General features: G+C 44.0%; 1 protein-coding gene across 2 annotated transcripts in view; it reads right to left on the reverse strand.

Annotated features, from left to right (window-relative positions):
* Positions 1-1394: 1394 nt before the first annotated feature.
* LOC110530647 (ephrin type-A receptor 4-like) overlaps positions 1395-27311 on the reverse strand; it is a 53724-nt gene continuing 27807 nt past the window's right edge. Inside the window, exons 5-18 of one of the 2 annotated variants that reach the window (XM_021613863.3) lie at positions 21834-21989; positions 17339-17785; positions 12878-13002; positions 11923-12082; positions 11668-11779; positions 6290-6348; positions 6044-6157; positions 5735-5920; positions 5535-5596; positions 5241-5450; positions 4888-5064; positions 4579-4769; positions 4307-4465; positions 1395-3430 (exon numbers count right to left, since the gene is read on the reverse strand). In XM_021613863.3, coding sequence (XP_021469538.1) covers positions 3301-3430; positions 4307-4465; positions 4579-4769; positions 4888-5064; positions 5241-5450; positions 5535-5596; positions 5735-5920; positions 6044-6157; positions 6290-6348; positions 11668-11779; positions 11923-12082; positions 12878-13002; positions 17339-17785; positions 21834-21989 — 2288 coding nt within the window. In that variant the 3' untranslated portion in view covers positions 1395-3300. Of the gene's footprint in view, positions 3431-4306; positions 4466-4578; positions 4770-4887; positions 5065-5240; positions 5451-5534; positions 5597-5734; positions 5921-6043; positions 6158-6289; positions 6349-11667; positions 11780-11922; positions 12083-12877; positions 13003-14019; positions 16855-17338; positions 17786-21833; positions 21990-27311 lie in introns of those variants that run through there. The other variant, XM_090182682.1, reaches the window with a different exon arrangement.

A 27311-nucleotide genomic window follows, 5' to 3' on the forward strand; every position in this document is an offset into this window, starting at 1 on the left:
GGCACTTCTCTCTACCAGTACCAGCGGACACACACACTTGGATGCACGTACACACACAAAGCACACACACACCAGGTTTACCGTGGGAATGCCTCTGGCATTGCATTGGTCAATGAGGTGATGCATTTAAATGGAAATATATTTAAACCCTGGCTGTGTGTGTGTGTGTGCATGCCTCTCTGTGCGTGTATCTCTAAACCCTGTCTCTCTCCTCCCAGTCACACATACATTAGGGTACGGTTGACTGGCTATTAAAGACACCCCACTGCCACTCCCCCATGTAAAACCAGGCGGGATTAGCCTGTTCTATTACCACACTAATCTAGTGACCAAAAGACCACAATGACACCCTACAGAGAGAGAGAGAGAGAGAGAGAGAGAGAGAGAGAGAGAGAGAGAGAGAGAGAGAGAGAGAGAGAGAGAGAGAGAGAGAGAGAGAGAGAGAGAGAGAGAGAGAGAGAGAGAGAGAGAGAGAGAGAGAGAGAGAGAGAGAGAGAGAGAGAGAGAGAGAGAGAGAGAGAGAGAGAGAGAGAGAGAGAGAGAGAGAGAGAGAGAGAGAGAGAGAGAGAGAGAGAGAGAGAGAGAGAGAGAGAGAGAGAGAGAGAGAGAGAGAGAGAGAGAGAGAGAGAGAGAGAGAGAGAGAGAGAGAGAGAGAGAGAGAGAGATTAGGAACTGGTGTCTAGCTTGGTGCTTGGGTATCCCTCAAACTCTATTAGAATGGTAGAGTGGGTGCGCCTGTATTCATATGACAAGGTGTGTTTTGTGTGAGAAAGCAGTGTGTCTAAGGCTGTTAACAGGATCAACTCTTCAAAAAGACTGTCACAGCATATCTCTGCCCCGCACCCCTAACCCACAGGGCAGCTGTGTGTCTGTGTCAGTCAGATCCCATGTAAAACCCTGGTGTAGAATGTCTGAGTATCCAAGGTGATTTGCCTGTTGTCTCCAGCTGGCAAGATTTTTATTTAATCCAAAATCAAATGAACAAATATCCCAGATTTGAATGTGAAATTGAGGTTTGGTTTTGTGCAAGCAGTTGCTCAAGTGACACATATCACTGAGTACACCATGTTCTGTACTGCTATGTATGTTAGTCCCCGTCCTTTATCTATTCTGTCCATGTATAGTTCTCTCCTGTTGTGTGTGTGTGTGTGTGTGTGTGTGTGTGTGTGTCACAGTGTGTGTTTAGCAGATGGCACGCTCCACACCACTGAACGTTTTAACAGAACGCCTCCCAGCACCCTTCACTTGAATCCACCTGGCTTTGCCGCCGCTGGCCAGAACACACTAGTGAACACTCTTCACTTCGTTACATACACACAAACACACACTTCCCAGTCACACACACTCTGCCGCATTTGTGTCAAAAATAAGTTATGACAGAAGCAGCCCATCTCAGTTTGGACATTTATTACAATGCTATATGTCAGTCAGTCATTTTCCATATTCCTATTTTACAATTTACAACCCAGATAATTAGAAGACTATAAATATAATGAAATGCTTCATGTACCTGAATTCATTTTCAAACAATTACATTTACAAAGACATAGAATACCTACAGTATATGCTAATCGTTGACTAGATAAAACCATTGTTAGTGTGTTCATCCTCAATAAAAAAGGCATTGGGAGCTTGGCACAATAAATTCTATCACATAACACTCTCCTCCATCTTCCTGTCTTTGCATATCCAAAACTGGTCCTCAAAGACAAGCACACGCTCACACACGCGCGCGGGCACACACACACAGCGTGATGCTTCAGAACTACACTTCCTCAGCTTGTCCTTTAAGTTTCTGTTGACTTTCAGACATCCTTCAAATGTTTCAGATAGAGCCCAAAGCTCCACAACAGCTACAACATCTCTCCTCTACCAGCTGAAAATGTGACAACATTCTGTCACGGTTCAGATATGATAAACAGCACATTTGCACAATGACAATATATAGACTATCGTAGTCATATGAAATGCCTTAGGCCATACTTGGTGGACATTCAACTCCTGGTTTATTCATTGAACTCTGCTTCACTATAGACTTACAAGTCCTTGTTGATGAATGGATGTAGCACTTATTAGTACTTGTCAACAAAGTTCAATGGATGGACTACTCCTTAGTGGGTATGGGAGTTGGAGTCCTTGTATTGTATTAGAGATTAATGAGTAGTGTGGTCCTGAAATGCATATGTGGCAAATTGGAGACATATATTCTGTTTGTGTAGTGGAGATCAAAAACACATTTTTTATCTGAACAGAAAACATTGGCACCACTCTGAACTAGGGCTGAGCAATATATCAAATGCCTGTATCGCAAAATCAAGTTATCTTTTTTGATAACCTTCTTATATCCTCTTGTTCTCATGTTGTCTTTTTGGTCTCGTCTCCTTCGCTCCTTCTGTGCTGTGCACCTTCCCATTTACACCAGAGATCTGTATTTAATGACGAGATGCTCATGTCTCTGCCCTAACAATGAGAGGCGATAACAATTCAGCTGTTCTGCCTTGTAAGCTAGCAAACAAATCCAATTTGGCAAAATTTGAAATATAAAGATTACTCACTAGGACGTGGACTGGTGCTTGAGAGATTGTTTATAATCTTCTGTGATGCCTTCTAGAAGAAGTTAGTCATTATTAGTGAATGTGCATTATGCATGCTTCTGGTTTGTTACATTTGTAACAAAATTAGCATTTTCATAGACAGACTTGAAAGCCATATCAGTGATTATTGCAAAAAAAGAAGGTTAAACTATTTTTATAAAATAATACAATAATTTGTGAAATGTAGTGTATTTTACCTTTATACAACGCTTATTTAGAGAAAACCTGTTAAAAATTGGTATACGTGAAAAAAATGATCAAGCATTGATTTTAAGGCCATATCGCCCAGCCGAACTCTAAACAAACGACAGAAACGTTTCGCACGTGACTTAAAAGTCAGGATGACTGTGACAAACTTTGTCGTGTCATAAAGTCACCCAAAAAATAAAATAATGAAGAGCAGTTAATTTGTATTTTTTTACACAGACACGTATGTACAAAAAGTAAACAGAACAAGAGACGGAAAGTTCCGTTGGTTCCACTGAAACAAACAGCTTCTTCAGCCTCAGGTCAATCCTCAGGGCATAGTTCAAAGGTTATATGGTTTATAAAAGTGCCTCTTTTCTCTCCTCTGTTCATATTTTCTGTTGTAGGGTTTGTTTGTTGACGTTATTCCTTATGAAAATCTCAATCTAAAGTGCATGGATGACGTAAATGGAATTCATTAAAACAAATGTCTGTTTCTGTTTTATATCCATTCACTGGCTCAGACGGGAACCATACTGTCCTGCATCTGTTCCTGTATTTGTTGCATGTGGGACAGCAATACCTGCTGCACACTGGCAAGGATCTGGTCCTGGTGTGATGGTGTGACGATTCCTATACTGGCCATGTCCCTGTAAACATAGTACATCACACAATTAGGCATGTTGGGAGTTGAAAAGAGCATGCTCACGGACACACAAAATGAGAGAGAGAGAGAAAAAGAGAAAGAGAATAGGAGAGACAGAGAGACTATTGAGAAAGGACGCCGTAGGCAGACCTGGCTCTCAAGAGAAGACAGGCTATGTGCTCACTGCCCACAAAATGAGGTGGAAACTGAGCTGCACTTCCTAACCTCCTGCCCAATGTTTGACCATATTAGAGACACATATTTCCCTCAGATTACACAGATCCACAAAGAATTCGAAAAAACAAACCCAATTTTGATAAACTCCCATATCTACTGGGTGAAATACCACAGTGTGCCATCACAGCAGCAAGATTTGTGACCTGTTGCCACAAGAAAAGGTCAACCAGTGAAGAACAAACACCATTGTAAATACAACCCATATTTATGTTTATTTATTTTATCTTGTGTACTTTATCCAGTCGCACATTGTCACAACACTGTATGTATACACAATATGATATTTGTACATTGTCACAACACTGTATATATACACAATATGACATTTGTACATTGTCACAACACTGTATATATATATAATATGACATTTGTACATTGTCACAACACTGTATATATATAATATGACATTTGTACATTGTCACAACACTGTATATATACACAATATGACATTTGTAATGTCTTTATTCTTTTGGAACTTCTGTGAGTGTAATGTTTACTGTTTATTTTTATTGTTTATTTAACTTTTGTATATTATCTACTTCACTTGCTTTGGCTATGTTAACATGCCAATAAATCCCCTTGAATTGAGAGAGAGGGAGAGAGGGAGAGAGACAGGGAGAGAGAGGTAACGAGAGAGACTTACTGCTGTGTGAGGGTTAGCAGGCTGTCAGGACTGGTGTATCCAGCAGCAGTGAGGGTGTCTCTGTACATGTCCATCCCTATAGCCTGGAGCCAGTATTCTACTGACCACACTGACACAAACTCTGGACCTCCTACAGGCTCCAACAGAGTGGGAACAGGCCTGCACAGAGACAAATAAAGAATGAGTTATAGTGAGTCCATGTTATGAAAAAACATTGAAAGGGCCTGCAATGAAAGACATGGTTTCCTCTGTGTGTGTGTGTGTGTGTGTACCTCTCCCCTCCTGTCCTCCTCAGTGTGGTGGTTGGGTTGCGGATGAGTTTATCCAGAATGTTGAGGATCTGCGTGAAACTGGGTCTGTGTATTCTGTCTCTCTGCCAGCAGTCTAACATCAGTTGGTGCAGACAAACTGGACAGTCCATAGGTGGGGGCAGACGGTAACCCTCATCTATCGCTTTTATCACCTAGCGAGGGGGGGAGAAAGGGATCAAGTGGGTAAGAAAGCATGTTTAACTAACTTTGTCTAACTGTTCAACTTAGTTTCTGTCTCACATTCAGGCGAATGTTTTAACACACACTTACATCCTGGTTACTCATGTCCCAATATGGCCGTTCTCCATATGACATCACCTCCCACATGACCACGCCGTAGCTCCATGTGTCAGAGGCTGGAGTGAACTTCCTGTAGGCGATGGCCTCTGGAGCAGTCCACCTGATGGGGATCTTCCCCCCTGGAGAGTGGTACGTCCCAGTCACCTCCTGTAACACATGGAAGAGAATGAGAAAATTAGAAATTAGGATCCACAGGTGCTAAGGACCCACATTTAAAAGATGAGTGATCTAACAGTCATTGAAACCTTATCTTGCATAATAAATCATTACTCCAGACAAGTAATATGCATGTTTAGGTTCTATGTTATTTCCTGTGTTCTTACCTGTGTGGTGTATGCTGCCTCTGACTCATCCTCCAGTACTCGTGACAGGCCGAAGTCAGACACCTTACACACCAGGTTGCTGTTGACCAAGATGTTGCGTGCGGCCAGGTCTCGGTGAACGTAGCTCATGTCAGACAGGTACTTCATGCCCGACACGATGCCACGCAGCATGCCCACCAGCTGGATCACTGTGAACTGACCGTCGTGTTTCTAACGGAGAAAGACAATATAGACATTAGAATAGAGTTTACAGTGTGAACACAGAGATACATACTCTCTCATTCTCCTTCTTACCCTGAGGAAGGTGTTGAGGGATCCATTCTCCATGTACTCTGTGATGATCATCACTGGTTTACCTGAACAGGAGACAAACAAACAGCGATTAAGCCAGGGTGGAGTTCCACAAAGATCAGTTTTGGGTTCCCTGCTTTTACTTTATAAATGAAGAAAGAAATCTCTGCTTAGTTTGGTCAAAGTAGCTGTCAATCACTCACATCGTGTGACCACACCCTCCAGTCTGATGATGTTTGGGTGGTCGAACTGTCCCATGATGCTGGCCTCAGAGAGGAAGTCCCGCCTCTGTTTGTCAGCGTATCCTGCCTTCAGACTCTTTATGGCCACGTAGATCTCCCTCTTCCCCTGGAGCCGCAGACGGCCACTACACACCTCCCCAAACTCACCTACAACGCACATAGATAAACACAATATCAATAACTACACACCTCCCCAAACTCACCACCCCCCCCACACACACACACACACACACATGATTTATTGTCCGTGTGTGTGTCAGGCTCCCTTACCGATGCCAATTACTTTCTCTATGTGTATGTTGGAGGCGTCAATCTCTTTGGCAAACTCATGGACAGCCTGGTCCGGGTCCTCATAGGTGAAGGGGTCTACGTATATCCTCACACCTTCAGATGGAGAGGGAGAGGGAAGGAGGGGGGGAAGGGAGATGGTTTGAGAAAATAAATTGGAAGGGATGGAGGGAGGGATGCTCACACGAGTATGTGCTCGGCCATGTTTGTTTGTGTGTGGGGTCTTACCTGGGTTTAAATGTTTCTCCTCCTCTAAGTCCTGCTTAGCTTTGCTGTATTGTCCCCTCCTGAAATAACAGAGGTAGAGAATGAAGTAGTGAAGGGAACAGAACACAGCTTGCTAACAGGTAGAAGAAGGACAGGGGGATGGAGGGAGAATAGTGACTTAGGAAGAAGCAGAGGGGGATGGAGGGAGAATAGTGACTTAACGGGATGGAGGGAGAATAGTAATTTAGGAAGAAGCAGAGGGGGATGGAAGGAGAATAGTGACTTAACGGGATGGAGGGAGAATAATAATTTAGGAAGAAGGAGAGGGGGATGGAAGGAGAAAATTAGTTGTGTGTGCAGGTGTGTGTGTGCGCGCGCATGACACCTTAGTCCTGAGAGCCACTCTCAGTATAAAGCAGCCTCAAGGGAGAGGTTGTGTGTGTGTGTGTGGGGGGAGGCAAGGGGGAGTTGATACAGGGGCTGTGTTTTTGTGGACACTAATGATAAAATCAGGGACAAGGGGATTGCCAGGTGAGCAATCAGGCCTTTAGGAAACACCGTCTCTTTTAGGACAAATCAAATCAATCAAATCAATTATTTGTCAGATGCGCCGAATACAACATCTGTAGACCTTACAGTGAAATTCTTACTTACAAACCCTTAATCAACAATGCAGTTTTAAGAAGTGTTAAGAAACTATTTACTAAAATGAACTGAAGTAAAAAAGAAAAAATAAGAAAAATAAGAAAAATAACAAATAATTAAGGAGCAACAATAAAATAACTGTAGCGAGGCTATATACAGGGGATACCAGTAGAGTCAATGTGCGGGGGCACCGGTTAGTCGAGGTAATTGAGGTAATAGGTACACTACCATTCAAAAGTTTGGGGCCACTTAGAAATCTCCTTGTTTTTGAAAGAACAGCAAATGTTTTGTCCATTAAAATAACATCAAATTGATCACAAATACAGTGTAGACATTGTTAATGTTGTAACTGGAAACGGCTGATATTTTATGGAATATCTACAGCAACCATCACTCCTGTGTTCCAATGGCACCTTTGTGTTAGCTAATCCAAGTTTATAATTTTAAAGGCTAATTGATCATTAGAAAACACTTCTGCAATTATGTTAGCACAGCTGAAAACTGTTGTTCTGATTAAAGAAGCAATAAAACTGGCCTTTTTTTTTAGACTAGTTGAGTATCTGGAGCATCAGCATTTGTGGGTTCGATTACAGGCTCATAATGGCCAGAAAAAAATTACTTTCTTCTGAAACTCATCAGTCTATTCTTGTTCTGAGAAATGAAGGCTATTCCATGCGAGAAACTGCCAAGAAACTGAAGATCTCGTACAACGCTTTGTACTACTCCCTTCACAGAACAGCACACACTGGCTCTAACCAGAATAGAAAGAGGAGTGGGAGGTGCCGGTGCACAACTGAGCAAGAGGACAAGTACATCAGAGTATCTAGTTTGAGAAACAGACACCTCACAAGTACTCAACTGGCAGCTTCATTAAATAGAGACGGGTGCTTTGCAGGTACTATGTCAAGAGTGAAGAGGTGACTCCAGGATGCTGGCCTTCCAATCAGAGTTGCAAAGAAAAAGCCATATCTCAGACCGGCCAATAAAAATAAAAGATTAAGATGGGCAAAAGAACAGACACTGGACAGAGGAAGATTGGAAAAAAGTGTTATGGACAGACAAATCTAAGTTTGAGGTGTTCGGATCACAAAGTATGCTGGAGGCAATGTGATGGTCTGGGGGTGCTTTGGTGGTGGTAAAAGTGGGAGATTTGTACAGGGTAAAAGGGATCTTGAAGAAGGAAGGCTATAACTCAATTTTGCAACGCCAAGCCATACCATGTGGATGGCGCTTAATTGGAGGCAATTTCCTCCTACAACAGGACAATAACCCAAAGCACAGCTCCAAACTCTGCAAGAACTATTAGGGAAGAAGCAGTCAGCTGGTATTCTGTCTATAATGGCGTGGCCAGCACAGTCACCGGATCTCAACCCTATTGAGCTGTTGTGGGAGCAGCTTCACCGTATGGTACGTAAGAAGTGCCCATTAAGCCAAACCAGCTTGTGGGAGGTGCTTCAGGAAGCACAGGGTGAAATCTCTTCAGATTACCTCAACAAATTGACAACTAGAATGCCCAAGGCTGTAATTGCTGCAAATTAAGGATTATTTGACAAAAGCAAAGTTTGAAGGACACGGTTATTATTTCAATTAAAAATAATTATTTATAACATTGTTCAATGTCTTATATTTCCTATTCATTTTGTAACTCATTTCATGTATGTTTTCATGGAAAACGACATTTCGAAGTGACCCCAAACTTTTGAACGGTAGTGTACATGTAGGTAGAGGTAAAGTGACTATGCATGGGTAATAAACAGAGAGTAGCAGCAGAGTAAAAATGGGGGTGGAGGTCAATGCAAATAATCCGGGTAGCCATTTGATTAGCTGTTCAGGAGTCTTATGGCTTGGGGGTAGAAGCTGTTAAGAAGCCTTTTGAACCTAGACTTAGTACTCCTGTACCGCTTGCCGTGCGGTAGCAGAGAGAACAATCTATGACAAGGGTGGCTGAAGTCGCTGGAAATGTATTGTGCTCGGCCCTCCAGAGGCCTTCCTCTGACACTGCCTGGTATAGAGGTCCTGGATGGCAGGAACCTTGGCCCCAGTGATGTACTGGGCCGAACACACAACCCTCTGTAGTGCCTTACAGTCGGAGGGCAAGCAGTTGCCATGCCAGATGCTCTTGATGGTGCAGCTGTAGAACTTTTTAAGGATCTGAGGACCCATAACAAATCTTTCCAGTCTCCTGAGGGGGAATAGGTTTTGTCGTGCCCTCTTTATGACTGTCTTGGTGTTTGGACCATGAACGTTTGTTGGTGATGTGGACACCAAGGAACTTGAAGCTCTCAACCTGCTCCACTACAGCTCCGTCGATGAGAATGGAGGTGTGTTCGGTCCTCCTTTTCCTGTAGTCCACAATTATCTCCTTTGTCTTGATCACATTGAGGGAGAGGTTGTTATCCTGGCACAACACTGCCAGGTCTCTGACCTCCTCCTTATAGGCTGTCTCATCGCTGTTGATGATCAGACCTACCACTGTTGTGTTGTCGGTCAACTTAACAATGGTGTTGATGTTGTGCTTGGCCATGCAGTCATGGGTTAACAGGGAGTACAGGAGGGTACTGAGCAAGCACCCGAGGGGCTCCCGTGCTGAGGATCAGTGTGGCAGAGGTGTTGTTGCCTACCCCGACTACCTGGGGGCGGCCCGTCAGGAAGTCTAGGATCCAGTTGCAGAGGGAGGTGTTAAGTCCCAGGGTCCTTAGCTTAGTGATGAGCTTTGAGGGCACTATGGTGTTGAACGCTGAGCTATAGTCAATTCTCACGTGGGTGTTCCTTTTGTCCAGGTGGGAAAGGGCAGTGTGGAGTGCCATATAGATTGCATCATCTGTGGATCTTTTGGGGTGGTATGCAAATTGTAGTGGGTCTAGGGTTTCAGGGATAATGGTGTTGATGTGAGACATGACCAGCCTTTCAAAGCATTTCATGGCTACAGACATGAGTGCTATGGGTTGGTAGTCATTTAGGCAGGTTCGTGTTCTTGGGCACAGGGACTATGGTGGTCCGCTTGAAACATGTTGGTATTATAGACTCGGTCAGAAACAGGTTGAAAATGTCAGTGAAGACACTTGCCAGTTGGTCAGCGCATGCTCGGAGTACACGTCCTGGTAATCTGTCTGGCCCTGCGGCCTTGTGAATGTTAACCTGGTTTACTCACATTGGCTACGGAGAGTCGCCCGGAACAGCTGATACTCTCATGCATGCTTCAGTGTTGCTTGACTCGAAGAGAGCATAGAAGTAATTTAGCTCATCTGGTAGGCTTGTGTCACTAGGCAACTCACGGCTGTGCTTCCCTTTGTAGTCTGTTAGAGTTTGCAAGCCCTGCCACATCCAAAAAGCATCAGAGCGGTGCAGTACGATTCAATCTTAGTCCTGTATTGATGTTTTGCCTGTTTGATGGTTCGTCAGAGGGCATAGCGGGTTAGAGTCCCGCTCCTTGAAAGCGGCAGCTTTACCCTTTAGCTCAGTGCGGATGTTGCCTGTAATACATGGCTTCTGTTTGCGGTATGTACGTACGGTCACTGTGGGGACGCTGTCATCGATGCACTTATTGATGAAGCCAGTGACTGATGTGATATACTCCTCAATGCCATTTGAAGAATACTGGAACATATTCCACTCTGTCCTAGTAAAACAGTCCTGTAGCTTAGCATCCTCGTTATCTGACCACTTCCTTATTGAGCGACTCACTGGTACTTCCTGCTTTAGTTTTTGATTTAAGCAGGAATCAGGAGGATAGAGTTATGGTCAGATTTGCCAAATTGAGGGCGAGGGAGAGCTTTGTAAGCGTCTGTGTGTGGAGTAAATGTGGTCTAGAGTTTTTTTCCCTCTGGTTGCACATTTAACATGCTGGTAGAAATGAGGTAAAAAAAAAAAAAGTAATGCATTAAAGTCCCCGGCCACTAGGAGCGCCGCCTCGATGAGCATTTTGTTGTTTGCTTATTGCCTTATACAGCTCGTTGAGTGCCGTCGTGGCCAGCATCGGTTTGTGGTGATAAATAGACAGCTATGAAAAATATAGATGAGAACTCTTGGTAAATAGTGTGGTCTACAGCTTATCATGAGAAACTCTACCTCAGGTGAGCCAAACCTTGAAGCTTCCTTGATATTAGATTTCGTGCACCAGCTGTTATTTACAAATAGACATAGACTGCCACCCCGTGTCTTACCGGATGCAGCTGTTCTATCTTCCCGATGGACCGAAAACCAAGCTAGCTGTATGTTATCCATGTCATCGTTCTGCCACGACTCGGTGAAACACAAGATATTACAGTGTTTAATGTCCCGTTGGTAGGATAATCTTGATCGGGGCTCATCCATTTTGTTACCCAATGATTGCACGTTGGCTAATAGGACTGATGGTAGAGGGGGATTACTCACTAGCCGTACTTACACCCCGACCTTCGTCACCGATAACTCTGTCTCTTCTTCGTATGAATTACGGGGATTTGGGCCTTGTCGGGTGTGAAGTAAATCCTTTGCGTCCGACTCATTAAACAAAAAAATCTTTGTCCAGTATGAGGTGAGTAATCGCTGTCCTGATATCCAGAAGCTATTTTCGGTCATAAGAGACGGTGGCAGAAACATTATGTACAAAATAAGTTACAAAAAAACCCACACACAATAGCACAATTGGTTAGGAGCCCGTAACATGGCAGCCATCTCCTCCTGGTGCCATCATACACACGGTCTCCTTTTGGACATACTGTCTCCTTTAGGACACACTATGTATGTTTACCTGCGGCTGTGTGTGTGTGTACCTGTGGCTGATGATGAAGACTGTGGTAGAGATGAGCAGTAGAACCACACCCCCACTGATTGACAGTAGGAGAAGGGTGGAGTTAGCGGCATTACCAATCAGAGGCAAGGGATCTGACAGAGGGAGGAGACAACAGGTCACAAACCAGGACATTTTCATTCAAAAACAGGTACATATTTTATCAATATCCCTAGCTCTATAAAAATAGACAAATAGAATATCATATAATATGAAATAACAGAACATAGTGTTGTACCTGAGTTGGTGGAAAACTCAAAGGGGGCGCTGAACTCTCCATATCCGGCGGCCGTGCGAGCTCGCACTTGAAATACGTACACAGTGAGTGGGTTTAGCCCAGTGATATCAGCACTACGGGATGCCGTCTTCATAATGCGGTAGGACCTCTCCTTCTGATTCTGATTGGATAGGAGGAAAAGAGGTGAGGGACGTGTCAATGTCCACTATATGAAGCGTTCCAATATACAGTACATAATACTAAAATACAACCCATTGTAATTGGCAAGCAAAAAGAAAATGGGTAAACGATGTGAACATGATTCTAAAATGTAACTTGAAGTTGCAGAACAATGTTTTCTGTGGGTCTGGAGGGAAATCCCTCTCCCTATGGCCTACAATCACAAAACCATTCAAGCAATGAAACACACAAAAACATTGCCACACAGTCACAAATCCCTCCCACAGCTTGCCCATCTCTTATCTACATTGCCTCAAACTCTCTATTTTTCTCTCCCAACATATTTTATCTCGTATTCTCTCCCTCCATTTCTGCAGGTTAGCGTTTTGTGTAATTTATCTTGTTTTGGAGGCAGCTCTGCAGTGGTCACTAGCTGGCACAGCCAAAGTCACAACATTTGAACCCTAACCACATTGCTAACCCTAAAGCCTAACCCTAAACTGAAATTTAGAACGAAAAATATATTTTTGTTTTCATGAATTTTTACACCCAGTTCTGCCTCCATGACAAGACTCATGACAATATATTTCAACCTGCTACATTTCTCCCTCTATCCTTTTCTGTGTCAAACACAAGGAAAGCTTTGAAGATAGTTTATTGGTTATTTTATAGATCTATTGATAACAGTTGAAGCAGGTGAAAACTTATACACTCACAGATACACATAACACACAGTTACAATAGGTTTCCATAGGATATCTGATTTCTGAACAGCGGTTCCCACGAGACACCTTACCTTCTCGTAGTACTTGACCTCGTACTCAAGGATGACCCCGTTGGGCCGGTCGGGCTGTTGCCATGCCAACGACACATCGTGCCTGGTGACATCACTGGCCTGGATGGACGTGACTGGGGAGGGAGCTGTGAGTGAGAGAGGAGAGAAAGAGGGGTACACAAGTTGAAGGATGAACACTTCTTAACAACCGCCTGCTTAACCCGGAATCCAGCCGCACCAATGTATCGGAGGAAACACTGTTCAACCGCCTGCAGGCACCCGGCCCTCCACAAGGAGTCACTAGAGCGCGATGAGCCAAGTAAAGCCCCCCCCCCCCGGCCAAACCCGGACAATGCTGGGCCAATTATGTGCCGCCCTATGGGACTCCTGATCACGGCCGGTTGTGATACAGTCTGGGATCAAACCTAGGTCTGTAGCGAAGCCTCTAGCTCTGCGATGTAGTGCCTTAGACCGCTGCATCACTCAGGAGGCCCATGGCTTCTACATTCTATTGAACAGTCTTGAATTAATGCATAACAAATGCATAGAAAAATGCTTCAAGCTACAGGCTTGACAGGAAAGAACCGCATCACTTAATGTTGGATGGAAATCACAACGACCCAATTCACCACAGCGGAGTCCTGGATGACATGGCACCTTTGTCTAGGAAACAGGTTGCGGCCTGTCTCACCTCTTTTCATCCTGTCTTTCTATCACTATCATTGTCTGTCCCCTCCCTTTCTATCCCTCTAATATAGTCTCCCCCCCCCCCCCCCCCCATGTCCCAGTATTATTGTGGTAATCACTCTGGCAAACTGACCTTCAGGAGAAGAGAGTTATGTCACTGGTCTATGTGACTCTCTGGATTTATGATACTGACTCACTAAAGAGAAAATTGTTATTTCAGAGTGTATGAGTATTGACCGACTCTGGTTAGTTCTCATACTACTCATTTATTTTATTTTATTCATTTAACCTTTATTTAACTAGGCAAGTCAGTTAAGAACAAATTCTTATTTTCTTATAGCATCCAGTAGGTGACAATATACTACACAAAAAGACAACACACTTCCATCAGGCAGTTAAAGTAGGTGTGTCTACCACTATCTGTGACTCAAAGACAATTTACATTTAATATTACACAAAAAATACTAGATGAAATGTCAGAATAATGGTAGAGAGAATGATTTATTTCAGCTTTTATTTCTTTCATTACATTCCCAGTGGGTCAGAAGCTTACATTCACTCAATTAGTATTTGGTAGTATTGCCTTTAAATTATTTAACTTGGGTCAAACATTTCAGGTAGCCTTCCACAATAAGTTGGGTGAATTTTGGCCCATTCCTCCTGACAGAGCTGGTGTAACTGAGTCAGGTTTGTAAGCCTCCTTGATCGCACACTCTTTCTCAGTTCGGTCCACACATTTTCTATGGCTTTATGATGGACACTCCAATACCTTGACTTTGTTGTCCTTAAGTCATTTTGTCACAACTTTGGAAGTATGCTTGGGGTCATTGTCCATTTGGAAGACCCATTTGCGACCAAGATTTAACTTCCTGACTAATGTCTTGAGATGTTGTTTCAATAAATCCACATAATTTCCCTTCCTCATGAAGCCATCTATTTTGTGAAGTGCACCAGTCCCTCCTGCAGCAAAGCAGCCCCACAACATGATGCTGCCACCCCTGTGCTTCACATTTGGGATGGTGTTCTTCGTCTTGCAAGCATCCCCCTTTTTCCTCCAAACATAACGATGATCATTATGGCCAAACAGTTCTATTTTTGTTTCATCAGACCAGAGGACATTTCTCTAAAAAGTACGATCTTCGTCCCCATCTGCATTTACAAACCATAGTCTGGCTTTTTTTATGTATATTTTGGAGCAGTGGCTTCGTCCTTGCTGAGCGGCCTTTTAGGTTATGTCGATATAGGACTCGTTTTACTGTGGATATAGATACTTTTGTATCGGTTTCCTCCAGCATCTTCACAAGATCCTTTGCTGTTGTTCTGGGATTGATTTGCACTTCTCGCACCAAAGTACGTTCATCTCTAGAAGAGAGAGAACACGTCACCTTCCTGAGCTGTATAACAGCTGCGTGGTTCCATGGTGTTTATACTTGCACACTATTGTTTGTACAGATGAACGTGGTACCTTCAGGCATTTGGAAATTGCTCCCAAGGATGAACCAGACTTGAGGAGGTCTCCAATTTTTTTTCTGAGTTCTTGGCTGATTTATTTTAATTTTCCCATGATGTCAAGCAAAGAGGCACTGAGTTTGAAAGTAGGCCTTGAAACACATTCACAGGTACACCTCCAATTGACTCAAATGATGTCAATTAGCCTATCAGAAGCATCTAAAGCCATGACATCATTTTCTGGAATTTTCCAAGCTGTTTAAAGGCACAGTCAACTTAGTGTATGTAAACTGCTGACCCACTGGAATTGTGATACAGTGAATTATAAGTGAAATAATCTGTCTGTAAACAATTGTTGGAAAAATGACTTGTGTCATGCACAAAGTAGATATCCTAACCGACTTGCCAAAACTATAGTTTGTTATTAACAAGAAATTTGTGGAGTGGCTGAAAAACAAGTTTTAATGACTCCAACCTAAGTGTGTGTAAACTTCTGACTTCAACTGTATATATCATTTGGCTGTATGTGTAACGGCTCTCGTTGGTAGAAGGAAGAGTGGACCAAAGCGCAGCGTGGAAAGTGTTCATGATACCTTATTCAAAAACACTCAAACAAAAATAACAAACGCGAAAACGAAAGTGCACAGTTCTGTCAGGTAGAGACACTAAACAGAAAACAAGATCCCACAAAACCCAAAAGGAAAATGACAACTTATATGTGATCCCCAATCAGAGACAACGATAGACAGCTGCCTCTGATTGGGAACCACACTCGGCCAAAACAAAGAAACAGAAAACAGGCTTTCCCACCCGAGTCACACCCTGACCTCACCAAACAGAGAAAAATAAGGATCTCTAAGGTCAGGGTGTGACAGTATGTATTTTTAGATATAGGCCTATTATAAATGTGTATTATTCTCGCATCACCAGCTTTATTGCAAAAAGACAGACAAATGCACACAACTTTAAGCTATATATTCAATTGAGGTAATGAACTGCCTATTCATCCGCGCAGCAATTGATAAAACAGTACCATGTTTGCAAAACAAGTTTTTCGGAGCTTATGTCAATATTACACAGGTAAGCTAACGGTTGCAGAAATCAGGAATGCTGAAAGGCTCTATAGACCTCTATATATGAATGACTGTGTCCAACACACCACCTGGGGTTATGTTGGGCATCTACTGACCCAAAAATATTTATCAATGACAAGTATTGCTAAATCAAAAGGTTTAAGGAAATACAGGCAGGCACTTCATTAGTACATGACAAAACAGCTCGCTGAATCAAGCATGATGGTCTTGTAAGTATAATAGCAAAGCTTGTTATCATATGATTAAAAAAGCTTGAAAAGGTAGTGGAATGGGATTAGTGTGATGTGGGAAGAATCCAATACTTTACCTTGTGTGTGGTACAAATCACATTATTGTGGGAGCACCTCATCTAAGAGTATGAATTAGGCTGTTTGAGAAGGTTTGAATTCTAAGCAACCTGCCTCCACACAGTTTGAAGTACAATACCAACTTAGCTTCTTTAGTAGGTCAAATCTGTGTGCTGGAAAACCTTGGTAGAGCATGGGTGAAGTAGGCATTGTGGTGCTGGAAAACCTTGGTAGAGCATGGGTGAAGTAGGCATTGTGGTGCTGGAAAACCTTGGTAGAGCATGGGTGAAGTAGGCATTGTGGTGCTGGAAAACCTTGGTAGAGCATGGGTGAAGTAGGCATTGTGGTGCTGGAAAACCTTGGTAGAGCATGGGTGGAGTAGGCATTGTGGTGCTGGAAAACCTTGGTAGAGCATGGGTGGAGTAGGCATTGTGGTGCTGGAAAACCTTGGTAGAACATGGGTGAAGTAGGGATTGTGGTGCTGGGGACAAGACAGATTGTCCAGTGTTTTAGTCGACTGATAATAAGTCACACTAACAAAGGATGCATCCTCTTTCTATCTCTCACACTGTTTACTGAGTTTGTAGCAGAAATAAAGTATTCTTCACTCAGCATTTTCTCACACACGCACACACGCACGCACGCACGCACGCACGCACGCACACACACACACACACACACACACACAGACAGACAGAGGCGCAATAGACAAGTATTGCGTTACCGAGGCATCTAAACATCAACCTAAACCAATTACATGACGACTCCACTGTGGTATTATGTTTATGTCACTGAGACAAGTCACTCCTTGAGAGAGGGGACAAACACTAAATCCAATTAAACCAACCCGCTTCAGAAACTCTCAAACAGACATGGAATCAACACAGTCCTGCTTGGCCCCTTAAAACACACATACACTCTCCCTCCACTTACTTCTAAACTCTCTCACACACACACAAACTCACCGGCCTGGTTGGTGGTGAGAGTGACAGACACACTCTCTCTTGCCCCTGCAGTGTGGCCTTGGGAAACTCCGTTGTGGGCGCCGATTGTGAAGGTGTAGCGTGTGTGTGCCTGCAGCTCACTCACACACACTCTGGTGGCCCCCAGGCCGCTCTGCTGGGGGGAGAAGAGGACGTCTGGGCCGCAGGGTAGGCAGAGCTGGGTCCCAAGAGGCCCGTCAGGACCCCCAAGGCTACCAGCCTCTCCAAGTTCACTCCCAGACGAACTGCCAATCTGAGTTTGATTCCCGGTTTGACTCCCAGGGTAACTCTCAGGACCGTGGCAGAGCAGGCAGTCCACACTGTATCTGATGTCAGTTCTCCCTCCAAGCCTGAGGGGGGCGCTCCACTCTAGAACCACTGATGTCTCGTTGACCTCTGAGATCAGCTGCTGTGGAGCAGAGGGGGGTTCTGGGATAAATAGGACAGGTAGGTTGAGTTAGAAATGATATTGTGGCAATGGTTACATACAGTGCCTTGCAAAAGTATTCACCCCCTTTGGCGGTTTTACTCTTTCGTTGCATTACAACCTGTAACTTAAATGGATTTTTATTGAAAAAAATACGTGTTTCATAAAATTGTATATAAATATATACACACACACACCTGTTCTGAAAGGCCCAGGGAGTCTTATACACCACTAAGCAAGGGGCACCACCAAGCAAGCGACACCATGAAGACCAAGGAGCTCTCCAAACAGGTCAGGAACAAAGTTGTGGAGAAGTACAGATCAGGGTTGGGTTATAAAAAAATATCAGAAACGTTGAACATCCCCGGAAGCACCATTAAATCCATTTAAAAAAAATGGAAAGAATGGCACCACAACAAACCTGCCAAGAGAGGGCCGCCCACCAAAACTCACGGACCAGGCAAGGAGGGCATTAATCAGAGAGGCAACAAATGATGATAACCCTGAAGGAGCTGCAAAGCTCCACAGCAGAGATTGGAGTGTCTGTCCATAGGACCACTTTAAGCCATACACTCCAAAGAGCTGGGCTTTACAGAAGAATGGCCAGAAAAAAGCCATTGCTTCAAGAAAGAAATAAGCAAACACGTTTCGCCAAAAGGAGACTGGGGGAGACTCCCCAAACATATGGGAGAAGGTACTCTGGTTAGATGAGACTAAAATGTTGCTTTTTGGCCATCAAGGAAAACGCTATGTCTGGCGCAAACCCAACACCTCTCATCACCCTGAGAACACCATCCTCACAGTGAAGCATGGTGGTGGCAGCATCATGCTGTGGGGATGTTTTTCATCAGCAGGGACTGGGAAACTGGTCAGAATTAAAGGAATGATGGATGGCGCTAAATACAGGGATATTCTTGAGGGAAACCTATTTCAGTCTTCCAGAGATTTGAGACTGGGATGGAGGTTAACCTTCCAGCAGGACAATGACCCTAAGCATACTGCTAAAGCAACACTCGAGTGGTTTAAAGGGGAAACATTTAAATGTCTTGGAATGGCCTAGTCAAAGCCCAGACCTCAATCCAATTGAGAATCTGTGGTATGACTTAAAGATTGCTGTACACTAGCAGAACCCATCCAACTTGAAGGACCTGGAGCAGTTTTGCCTTGAAGAATGGGCAAAAATCCCAGAGGCTAGATTTGCCAAGCTTACGGAGACATACCCCAAGAGACTTGCAGCTGTAATTGCTGCTAAAGGTGGCTCTACAAAGTATTGAATTTGGGGGGTGAATAGTTATGCATGCGCAAGTTCTGTTTTTTTGTCTTATTTCTTGTTTGTTTCACAATAAAAAATATTCTGCATCTTCAAAGTGGTAGGCATGTTGTGTAAATCAAATGATACAAACTCCATCCAAAATATATTTTAATTGCAGGTTGTAAGGCAACAAAATAGGAAAAATGCAAAGGGGTGTGAATACTTCGCAAGCCACTGTACGTTCCATTTTGGTACTTATTGTTGTTCTGTTGTGTGTTCTATGTGTTTTCTCAGGCTGACTTGGTGAACCATGTGCTGTATATAGGCATAATTAAGTTTATGACAAACAGACCAAGGTCTCAGTCAGAACATATTTACTGAGAGAGAGAGAGACAGAGAGAGAGATATGTTACTGAGGACTATTCATCCCACTCAGGACATGGTGTATTACTCTTAAGTCATTGGATCAGTATAATGGGTGGCGTGAGAGGAGAGAGACAGGCGTGAGAGGAGAGAGACAGGTGTGAGAGGAGAGAGACAGGCGTGAGAGGAGAGAGACAGGCGTGAGAGGAGAGAGACAGGCGTGAGAGGAGAGAGACAGGCGTGAGAGGAGAGAGACAGAGGGAGGCGTGAGAGGAGAGAGACAGTCGTGAGAGGAGAGAGACAGGCGTGAGAGGAGAGAGACAGGCGTGAGAGGAGAGAGACAGAGGGAGGCGTGAGAGGAGAGAGACAGAGGGAGGCATGAGAGGAGAGAGACAGAGGAAGGCGTGAGACGAGAGAGACAGGCGTGAGAGAAGAGAGACAGAGGGATGCGTGAGAGGAGAGAGACAGAAGGAGGCATGAGAGGAGAGAGACAGAGGGAGGCGTGAGAGGAGAGAGACAGGCGTGAGAGGAGAGAGACAGGCGTGAGAGGAGAGAGACAGAGGGATGCGTGAGAGGAGAGACAGAGGAAGGCGTGAGAGGAGAGAGACAGAGGAAGGCGTGAGAGGAGAGAGACAGAGGGAGGCGTGAGAGGAGAGAGACAGGCGTGAGAGGAGAGAGACAGGCGTGAGAGGAGAGAGACAGAGGGAGGCGAGAGAGGAGAGATACAGAGGGAGGCGCGAGAGGAGAGAGACAGAGGGATGCGTGAGAGGAGAGACAGAGGGAGGCGTGAGAGGAGAGAGACAGAGGGAGGCGTGAGAGGAGAGAGACAGAGGGAGGCGTGAGAGGAGAGAGACAGAGGGAGGCGTAAGAGGAGAGAGACAGAGGGAGGCGTGAGAGGAGAGAGAGAGAGGGAGGCGTGAGAGGAGAGAGAGAGAGGGAGGCGTGAGAGGAGAGAGACAGAGGGAGGCGTGAGAGGAGAGAGACAGAGGGAGGCGTGAGAGGAGAGAGACAGAGGGAGGCATGAGAGGAGAGAGACAGAGGGAGGCGTGAGAGGAGAGAGACAGGCGTGAGAGGAGAGAGACAGGCATGAGAGGAGAGAGACAGAGGGAGGCGTGAGAGGAGAGAGACAGGCGTGAGAGGAGAGAGACAGGCGTGAGAGGAGAGAGACAGGCGTGAGAGGAGAGAGACAGAGGGAGGCGTGAGATGAGAGAGACAGAGGGATGCGTGAGAGGAGAGACAGAGGAAGGCGTGAGAGGAGAGAGACAGAGGGAGGCGTGAGAGGAGAGAGACAGGCGTGAGAGAAGAGAGACAGAGGGATGCGTGAGAGGAGAGACAGAGGAAGGCGTGAGAGGAGAGAGACAGAGGGAGGCGTGAGAGGAGAGAGACAGGCGTGAGAGGAGAGAGACAGGCGTGAGAGGAGAGAGACAGGCGTGAGAGGAGAGAGACAGAGGGAGGCGTGAGAGGAGAGAGACAGAGGGAGGCGTGAGAGAGAGAATGAGGAGAAATAAAGGATGGAGTAAGTAGAAAAGAGAGGAGAAATAGTTTGAGATACCCCTATGGGGAAATACAGTGTGTGAGATACCCCTATGGGGAAATACAGTGTGTGAGATACCCCTATGGGGAAATACAGTGCGTGAGATACCCCTATGGGGAAATACAGTGTGTGAGATACCCCTATTGGGAAATACAGTGCGTGAGATACCCCTATGGGGAAATACAGTGTGTGAGATACCCCTATGGGGAAATACAGTGTGTGAGATACCCCTATGGGGAAATACAGTGCGTGAGATACCCCTATGGGGAAATACAGTGTGTGAGATACCCCTATGGGGAAATACAGTGCGTGAGATACCCCTATGGGGAAATACAGTGTGTGAGATACCCCTATGGGGAAATAAAGTGTGTGAGATACCCCTGTGGGGAAATACAGTGTGTGAGATACCCCTATGGGGAAATACAGTGTGTGAGATACCCCTATGGGGAAATACAGTGTGTGAGATACCCCTATGGGGAAATAAAGTGTGTGAGATACCCCTATGAGGAAATACAGTGTGTGAGATACCCCTATGGGGAAATACAGTGTGTGAGATACCCCTATGGGGAAATACAGTGTGTGAGATACCCCTATGAGGAAATACAGTGTGTGAGATACCCCTATGGGGAAATACAGTGTGTGAGATACCCCTATGGGGAAATACAGTGTGTGAGATACCCCTATGAGGAAATACAGTGCGTGAGATACCCCTATGGGGAAATACAGTGTGTGAGATACCCCTATGAGGAAATACAGTGCGTGAGATACCCCTATGAGGAAATACAGTGCGTGAGATACCCCTATGGGGAAATACAGTGTGTGAGATACCCCTATGGGGAAATACAGTGTGTGAGATACCCCTATGAGGAAATACAGTGTGTGTGCGTTCATGTGTTCTTACGTGTGCAGGGCATAGATGCAGGGTCCGTCTCAGAGCGGTAGTATCCTGGGTTGCAGTCACAGACAGTAGCCCCTGCTTTCTCTGAGTGACTGTGTGGAGGACACTCAGAACATGCTCCGTCTGTAGACACAGCTCTGTAGAAACCAACCTTACATGCTGCAGAGAGACAGATTCAATGACTTGTCATTCCATCAACAAATGCATTGACATACTACTTAGTTTGACATAACCCTCATGGTGTGTGAGAAAAGTGGGGGTAACAGTGTTTGTGTGTGTGTGTGTGTGTGTGTGTGTGTGTGTGTGTGTGTGTGTGTGTGTTGGGGGGTGATGACAGAATGACACACTCATCAGCATAGGAAGTATTCCTATGGTCCCTGTAATTACTCTGTAATTATCTCTGTAATTACCTCTAATACTCTCTCTTTCTCTCTAATGCACTCTCTAATGCACTCTCTTTCTCGCTAATGCTCTCTCTCTCTCAAATGCTCTCTCTCTCTCTCAAATGCCCTCTCTCTCCAATGCCCTCTCTCTCAAATGCCCTCTCTCTCCAATGCCCTCTCTCTCCAATGCTCTCTCTCTCCAATGCTCTCTCTCTCCAATGCTCTCTAATGCTCTTTCTCTATCTCTCTAATGCTCTCGCTCTATCTCTCTAATGCTCTCGCTCGCTCCAATGCTCTCGCTCGCTCTAATGCTCTCGCTCTCTCTAATGCTCTCGCTCTCTCTAATGCTCTCTCTCTCTCTAATGCTCTCTCTCTCTAATGCTCTCTTTCCTTCTCTCTAATGCTCTCTCTTATGATCTCTCTCTCTAATGCTCTCGCTCTATCTAATGCTCGCTCTCTCTAATGCTCTGTCTAATAATCTCTCTCCCTCTCTATTGCGCTCACCCTCTAATATGCTCTCTCTCTCTAATGCTCCCGCTCTCTCTAATGCTCTCGCTCTCTCTAATGCTCTCGCTCTCTCTAATGCTCTCGCTCGCTCTAATGCTCTCGCTCGCTCTAATGCTCTCTAATGCCCCCTCTCTCTCTATGTATCTCTATCCCTCTCTCTCTAATGCCCTCTCACTTTCTTTCTCTCTAATCCTCTCCCTCTCTCTCCAATCCTCTTTCTTTCCCTCTGTGCTCTCTTTCTCTAATCCTCCCTTTCTTTCTAATGCTCTCTCTTTCTTTCTTTTGCTCTTTCTTTCTAATGCTCTCTCCCTCTCTTTCTAATACTCTCTCCCTCTCTTTCTAATGCTCTCTCTTGCTCTTTAATCATCTCTCTTTCTCCTCTCTAATGCTCTCCCTCTCATGCCCTCTATCGCTCTCTCATACCCCCTCCCTCCCTCTCTCTCTCTCTAATGCCCCTCTCACTCTCTAATGCCCTCTCTCTCTCTATAATGCCCTCTCTCTTTCTAACGCCCTCTCTCTCTCTCTAATGCCCTCTCCCTCTCTCTCTCTCTAATACCCCTCTCACTCTCTAATGCCCTCTCTCTCTCTATAATGCCCTCTCTCTTTCTAACGCCCTCTCTCTCTAATGCCCTCTCTCTCTCTCTCTCTCTAATGCCCTCTCCCTCTCTCTCTAATGCCCTCTCTCTCTTTCACTAATGCTCTCGGTCTAATGCCCTCTCTCTAATGCCCTCTCCTTCTCTCTAATAATATCTCTTTCTAATGCTCTCTCTATTTCTCTCCAATGCTCTCCCTCTTTCTTTCTCTCTAATAATCTCTTTCTAATGCCCTCTATTTCTCTCCATTGCTCGCTCTTCCTTTCTCTCTAATAATCGCTCTCTTATGCTCTCTCTCTAATGCCCTCTGGCTTTATTTCTCTCTAATGCTTTCTCTCTCTTTTTCTAATGCTCTCTCTCTAATGCTCTCTCACTAATGCTCTCTCTCTAATGCTCTCTCACTAATGCTCTCTCTCTAATGCTCTCTCTCTAATGCTCTCTCACTAATGCTCTCTCTCTAATGCTCTCACTAATGCTCTTTCAAATTCAAGCTGCTTTATTGGCACGGAAAACATTGTGTCAATATTGCCAAAGCAACATTGTATACAATATACATTGTAATAAAATAATATAAAATGGTAGTAAATAATACACAATGATATACAAAAATAACAGAAATAGTAGAAATGTAATAAATATAAAAAGCTAAACATGGAAAATGAAACTAACTTATAACTAAGTAACTGTCTCTTCACCATTACATCAGTACTACAACTACCATCATCATTACTACTACTACCACCACCACCATCACCATCACCCTACTACCCATACCACTGCTATTTGGAATGATAAACAACAGTAATAATAGTAATAACAATAATACCAATAATACTAATAATAAGTAAGTTACTGTTTACTATGCAGATGTTATTATTCAGTGTCCCTCGGGCTATGGCAGGAAAATACATATTTGGCTGCAAGAGGAGCCATTGCTCCTTCGCCCATGAGTATTTTTAGTTTTTACTCTGGGTTTAATAAGTTAACATTTGGAATAAATGTAGTCATTTCTGTGAAAAATGAATCTCTTGGTGAGGAATATTTCTCACCGTAAAGGAGAAAGTTAATCTCTGTTTCTACCTCCCCTGTCGTGCAGTGACCACATACACACTCCTCTTTGGGTAGTCATGTCTTTTTATGTCTGCCGGTTTCTATTGCCAATTGGTGGAAACAGCCTGTACTTGGTAAGGATCTGTCTCTGCCAATGCATATTCTTTGTTTAGGGTCAGATAGCAATTTAGTCGGCTTTGGGATTTTGTTTGGTTTTTCCAATGTTGTAAATGAGTCCTTTGATTGGTTCATGATTTTGTTTATTTGAATTCTTTCTTTTGAAGCAGTGCTGGTGTCAGCTTGGTTGTATAGGTCCAAGACCAGCTGACTAAAGGGCTCATTTCTGGGCTCAGCTCCTGGATTTGAAGTGCTTTAAATTGCAGACTTGAATTTGGATGTGACCAAATTTTGAAGGATCTTTTGAGAATTTTCATTACCACTGGAAAGCGGCCCAGTTCTGCCATACATGCATTAGTTGGTGTATTTCTCTGGACTTGTAGAATTTTCCCGACAGAATTCTGCATGTAGGGCTTCAATTGGATGTTTGTCCCACATTTTAAAGTCCAGTTTATTGATTGGCCCCCAAACCTCACTTCCGTAAAGAGCTATTGGTATGATTACACTGTCAATTATTTTGGTCCACATTCTAATTGGGATGTTGATATTGAATCATTTCATTTTTATTGCATAAAATTCTCTGCAGGCCTTTTCTTTGAGTGCATTCACTGCCATACTATTTATTTCACCTTTATTTCACCTTTATTTCACCAGGTCGGCTGGTTGAGAACAAGTTCTCATTTACAACTGCGACCTGGCCAAGATAAAGCAAAGCAGTGTGACACAGACAACACAAGAGTTACACATGGAGTAAACAATAAACAAGCCAATGACACAGTAGAAAAAATAAAGTCTATATACATTGTGTGCAAAAGGCATGAGGAGGTAGGCAATAAATAGGCCATAGGAGCGAATAGTTTCAATTTAGCAGATTAACACTGGAGTGATAAATGACCAGATGATGATGTGCAAGTAGAGATACTGGTGTGCAAAAGAGCAGAACATTAAATAAAAACAGTATGGGGATGAGGTAGGTAGACTGGGTGGGATATTTACAGATGGATTATGTACAGCTGCAGCGATCAGTTAGCTGCTCAGATAGCTGATGTTTAAAGTTGGTGAGGGAAATAAAAGTCTCCAACTTCAGCAATTTTTGCAATTCGTTCCAGTCACTGGCAGGAGAGAACTGGAAGGAAAGGCGGCCAAATGAGGTGTTGGCTTTGGGGATGATCAGTGAGATATACCTGCTGGAACGTGTGCTACAGATGGGTGTTATCGTGACCAGTGAACTGAGATAAGGCGGAGCTTTACCTAGCATAGACGTATAGATGACCTGGAGCCAATGGGTCTGGTCACAAATATGTAGCGAAGGTTGAAAACTTTCTTTGGTTGGTGATGGAAGTAGCAAATCATCAGCATATATCAGGTATTTTACCTCGTGTCAAATAGTGTGAGTCCTGGGGCTGGAGAATGGTCCAACATGTCTGCTAATTCATTGAGATAAATGTTGAATAGATTTGGACTCAAACTGCAGCCTTGTATCACACGTCGACGTGGTGATAATAATTATGTTCTTTGGTTTTAGATTTTTATTGCACACTTGTTTTCTGTGTACATACATTTTATTAAGTCATACACCTCACCACCAAGCCCACTTTGGAGAATTTTGTAGAAATGCCCTTCATGCCAAATAGGATTGAAAACTTTTTTAAAGTCAATAAAGAGAGCAAAGACTTTATTAGTTATTGTGTAAGGTGTACAGTGGGGAGAACAAGTACAGTGCCTTGCGAAAGTATTCGGCCCCCTTGAACTTTGCGACCTTTTGCCACATTTCAGGCTTCAAACATAAAGATATAAAACTGTAGTTTTTTGTGAAGAATCAACAACAAGTGGGACACAATCATGAAGTGGAACGACATTTATTGGATATTTCAAACTTTTTTAACAAATCAAAAACTGAAAAATTGGGCGTGCAAAATTATTCAGCCCCCTTAAGTTAATACTTTGTAGCGCTACCTTTTGCTGCGATTACAGCTGTAAGTCGCTTGGGGTATGTCTCTATCAGTTTTGCACATCGAGAGACTGACATTTTTTCTCATTCCTCCTTGCAAAACAGCTCGAGCTCAGTGAGGTTGGATGGAGAGCATTTGTGAACAGCAGTTTTCAGTTCTTTCCACAGATTCTCGATTGGATTCAGGTCTGGACTTTGACTTGGCCATTCTAACACCTGGATATGTTTATTTTTTAACCATTCCATTGTAGATTTTGCTTTATGTTTTGGATCATTGTCTTGTTGGAAGACAAATCTCCGTCCCAGTCTCAGGTCTTTTGCAGACTCCATCAGGTTTTCTTCCAGAATGGTCCTGTATTTGGCTCCATCCATCTTCCCATCAATTTTAACCATCTTCCCTGTCCCTGCTGAAGAAAAGCAGGCCCAAACCATGATGCTGCCACCACCATGTTTGACAGTGGGGATGGTGTGTTCAGCTGTGTTTCTTTTACGCCAAACATAACGTTTTGCATTGTTGCCAAAAAGTTCAATTTTGGTTTCATCTGACCAGAGCACCTTCTTCCACATGTTTGGTGTGTTTCCCAGGTGGCTTGTGGCAAACTTTAAACAACACTTTTTATGGATATCTTTAAGAAATGTCTTTCTTGCCACTCTTCCATAAAGGCCAGATTTGTGCAATATACGACTGATTGTTGTCCTATGGACAGAGTCTCCCACCTCAGCTGTAGATCTCTGCAGTTCATCCAGAGTGATCATGGGCCTCTTGGCTGCATCTCTGATCAATCTTCTCCTTGTATGAGCTGAAAGTTTAGAGGGACGGCCAGGTCTTGGTAGATTTGCAGTGGTCTGATACTCCTTCCATTTCAATATTATCGCTTGC

The sequence above is a fragment of the Oncorhynchus mykiss genome, chromosome 8, assembly GCF_057628025.1.
Source record: "Oncorhynchus mykiss isolate SJ-2025 chromosome 8, ASM5762802v1, whole genome shotgun sequence".
NCBI lineage: Eukaryota > Metazoa > Chordata > Actinopteri > Salmoniformes > Salmonidae > Oncorhynchus > Oncorhynchus mykiss.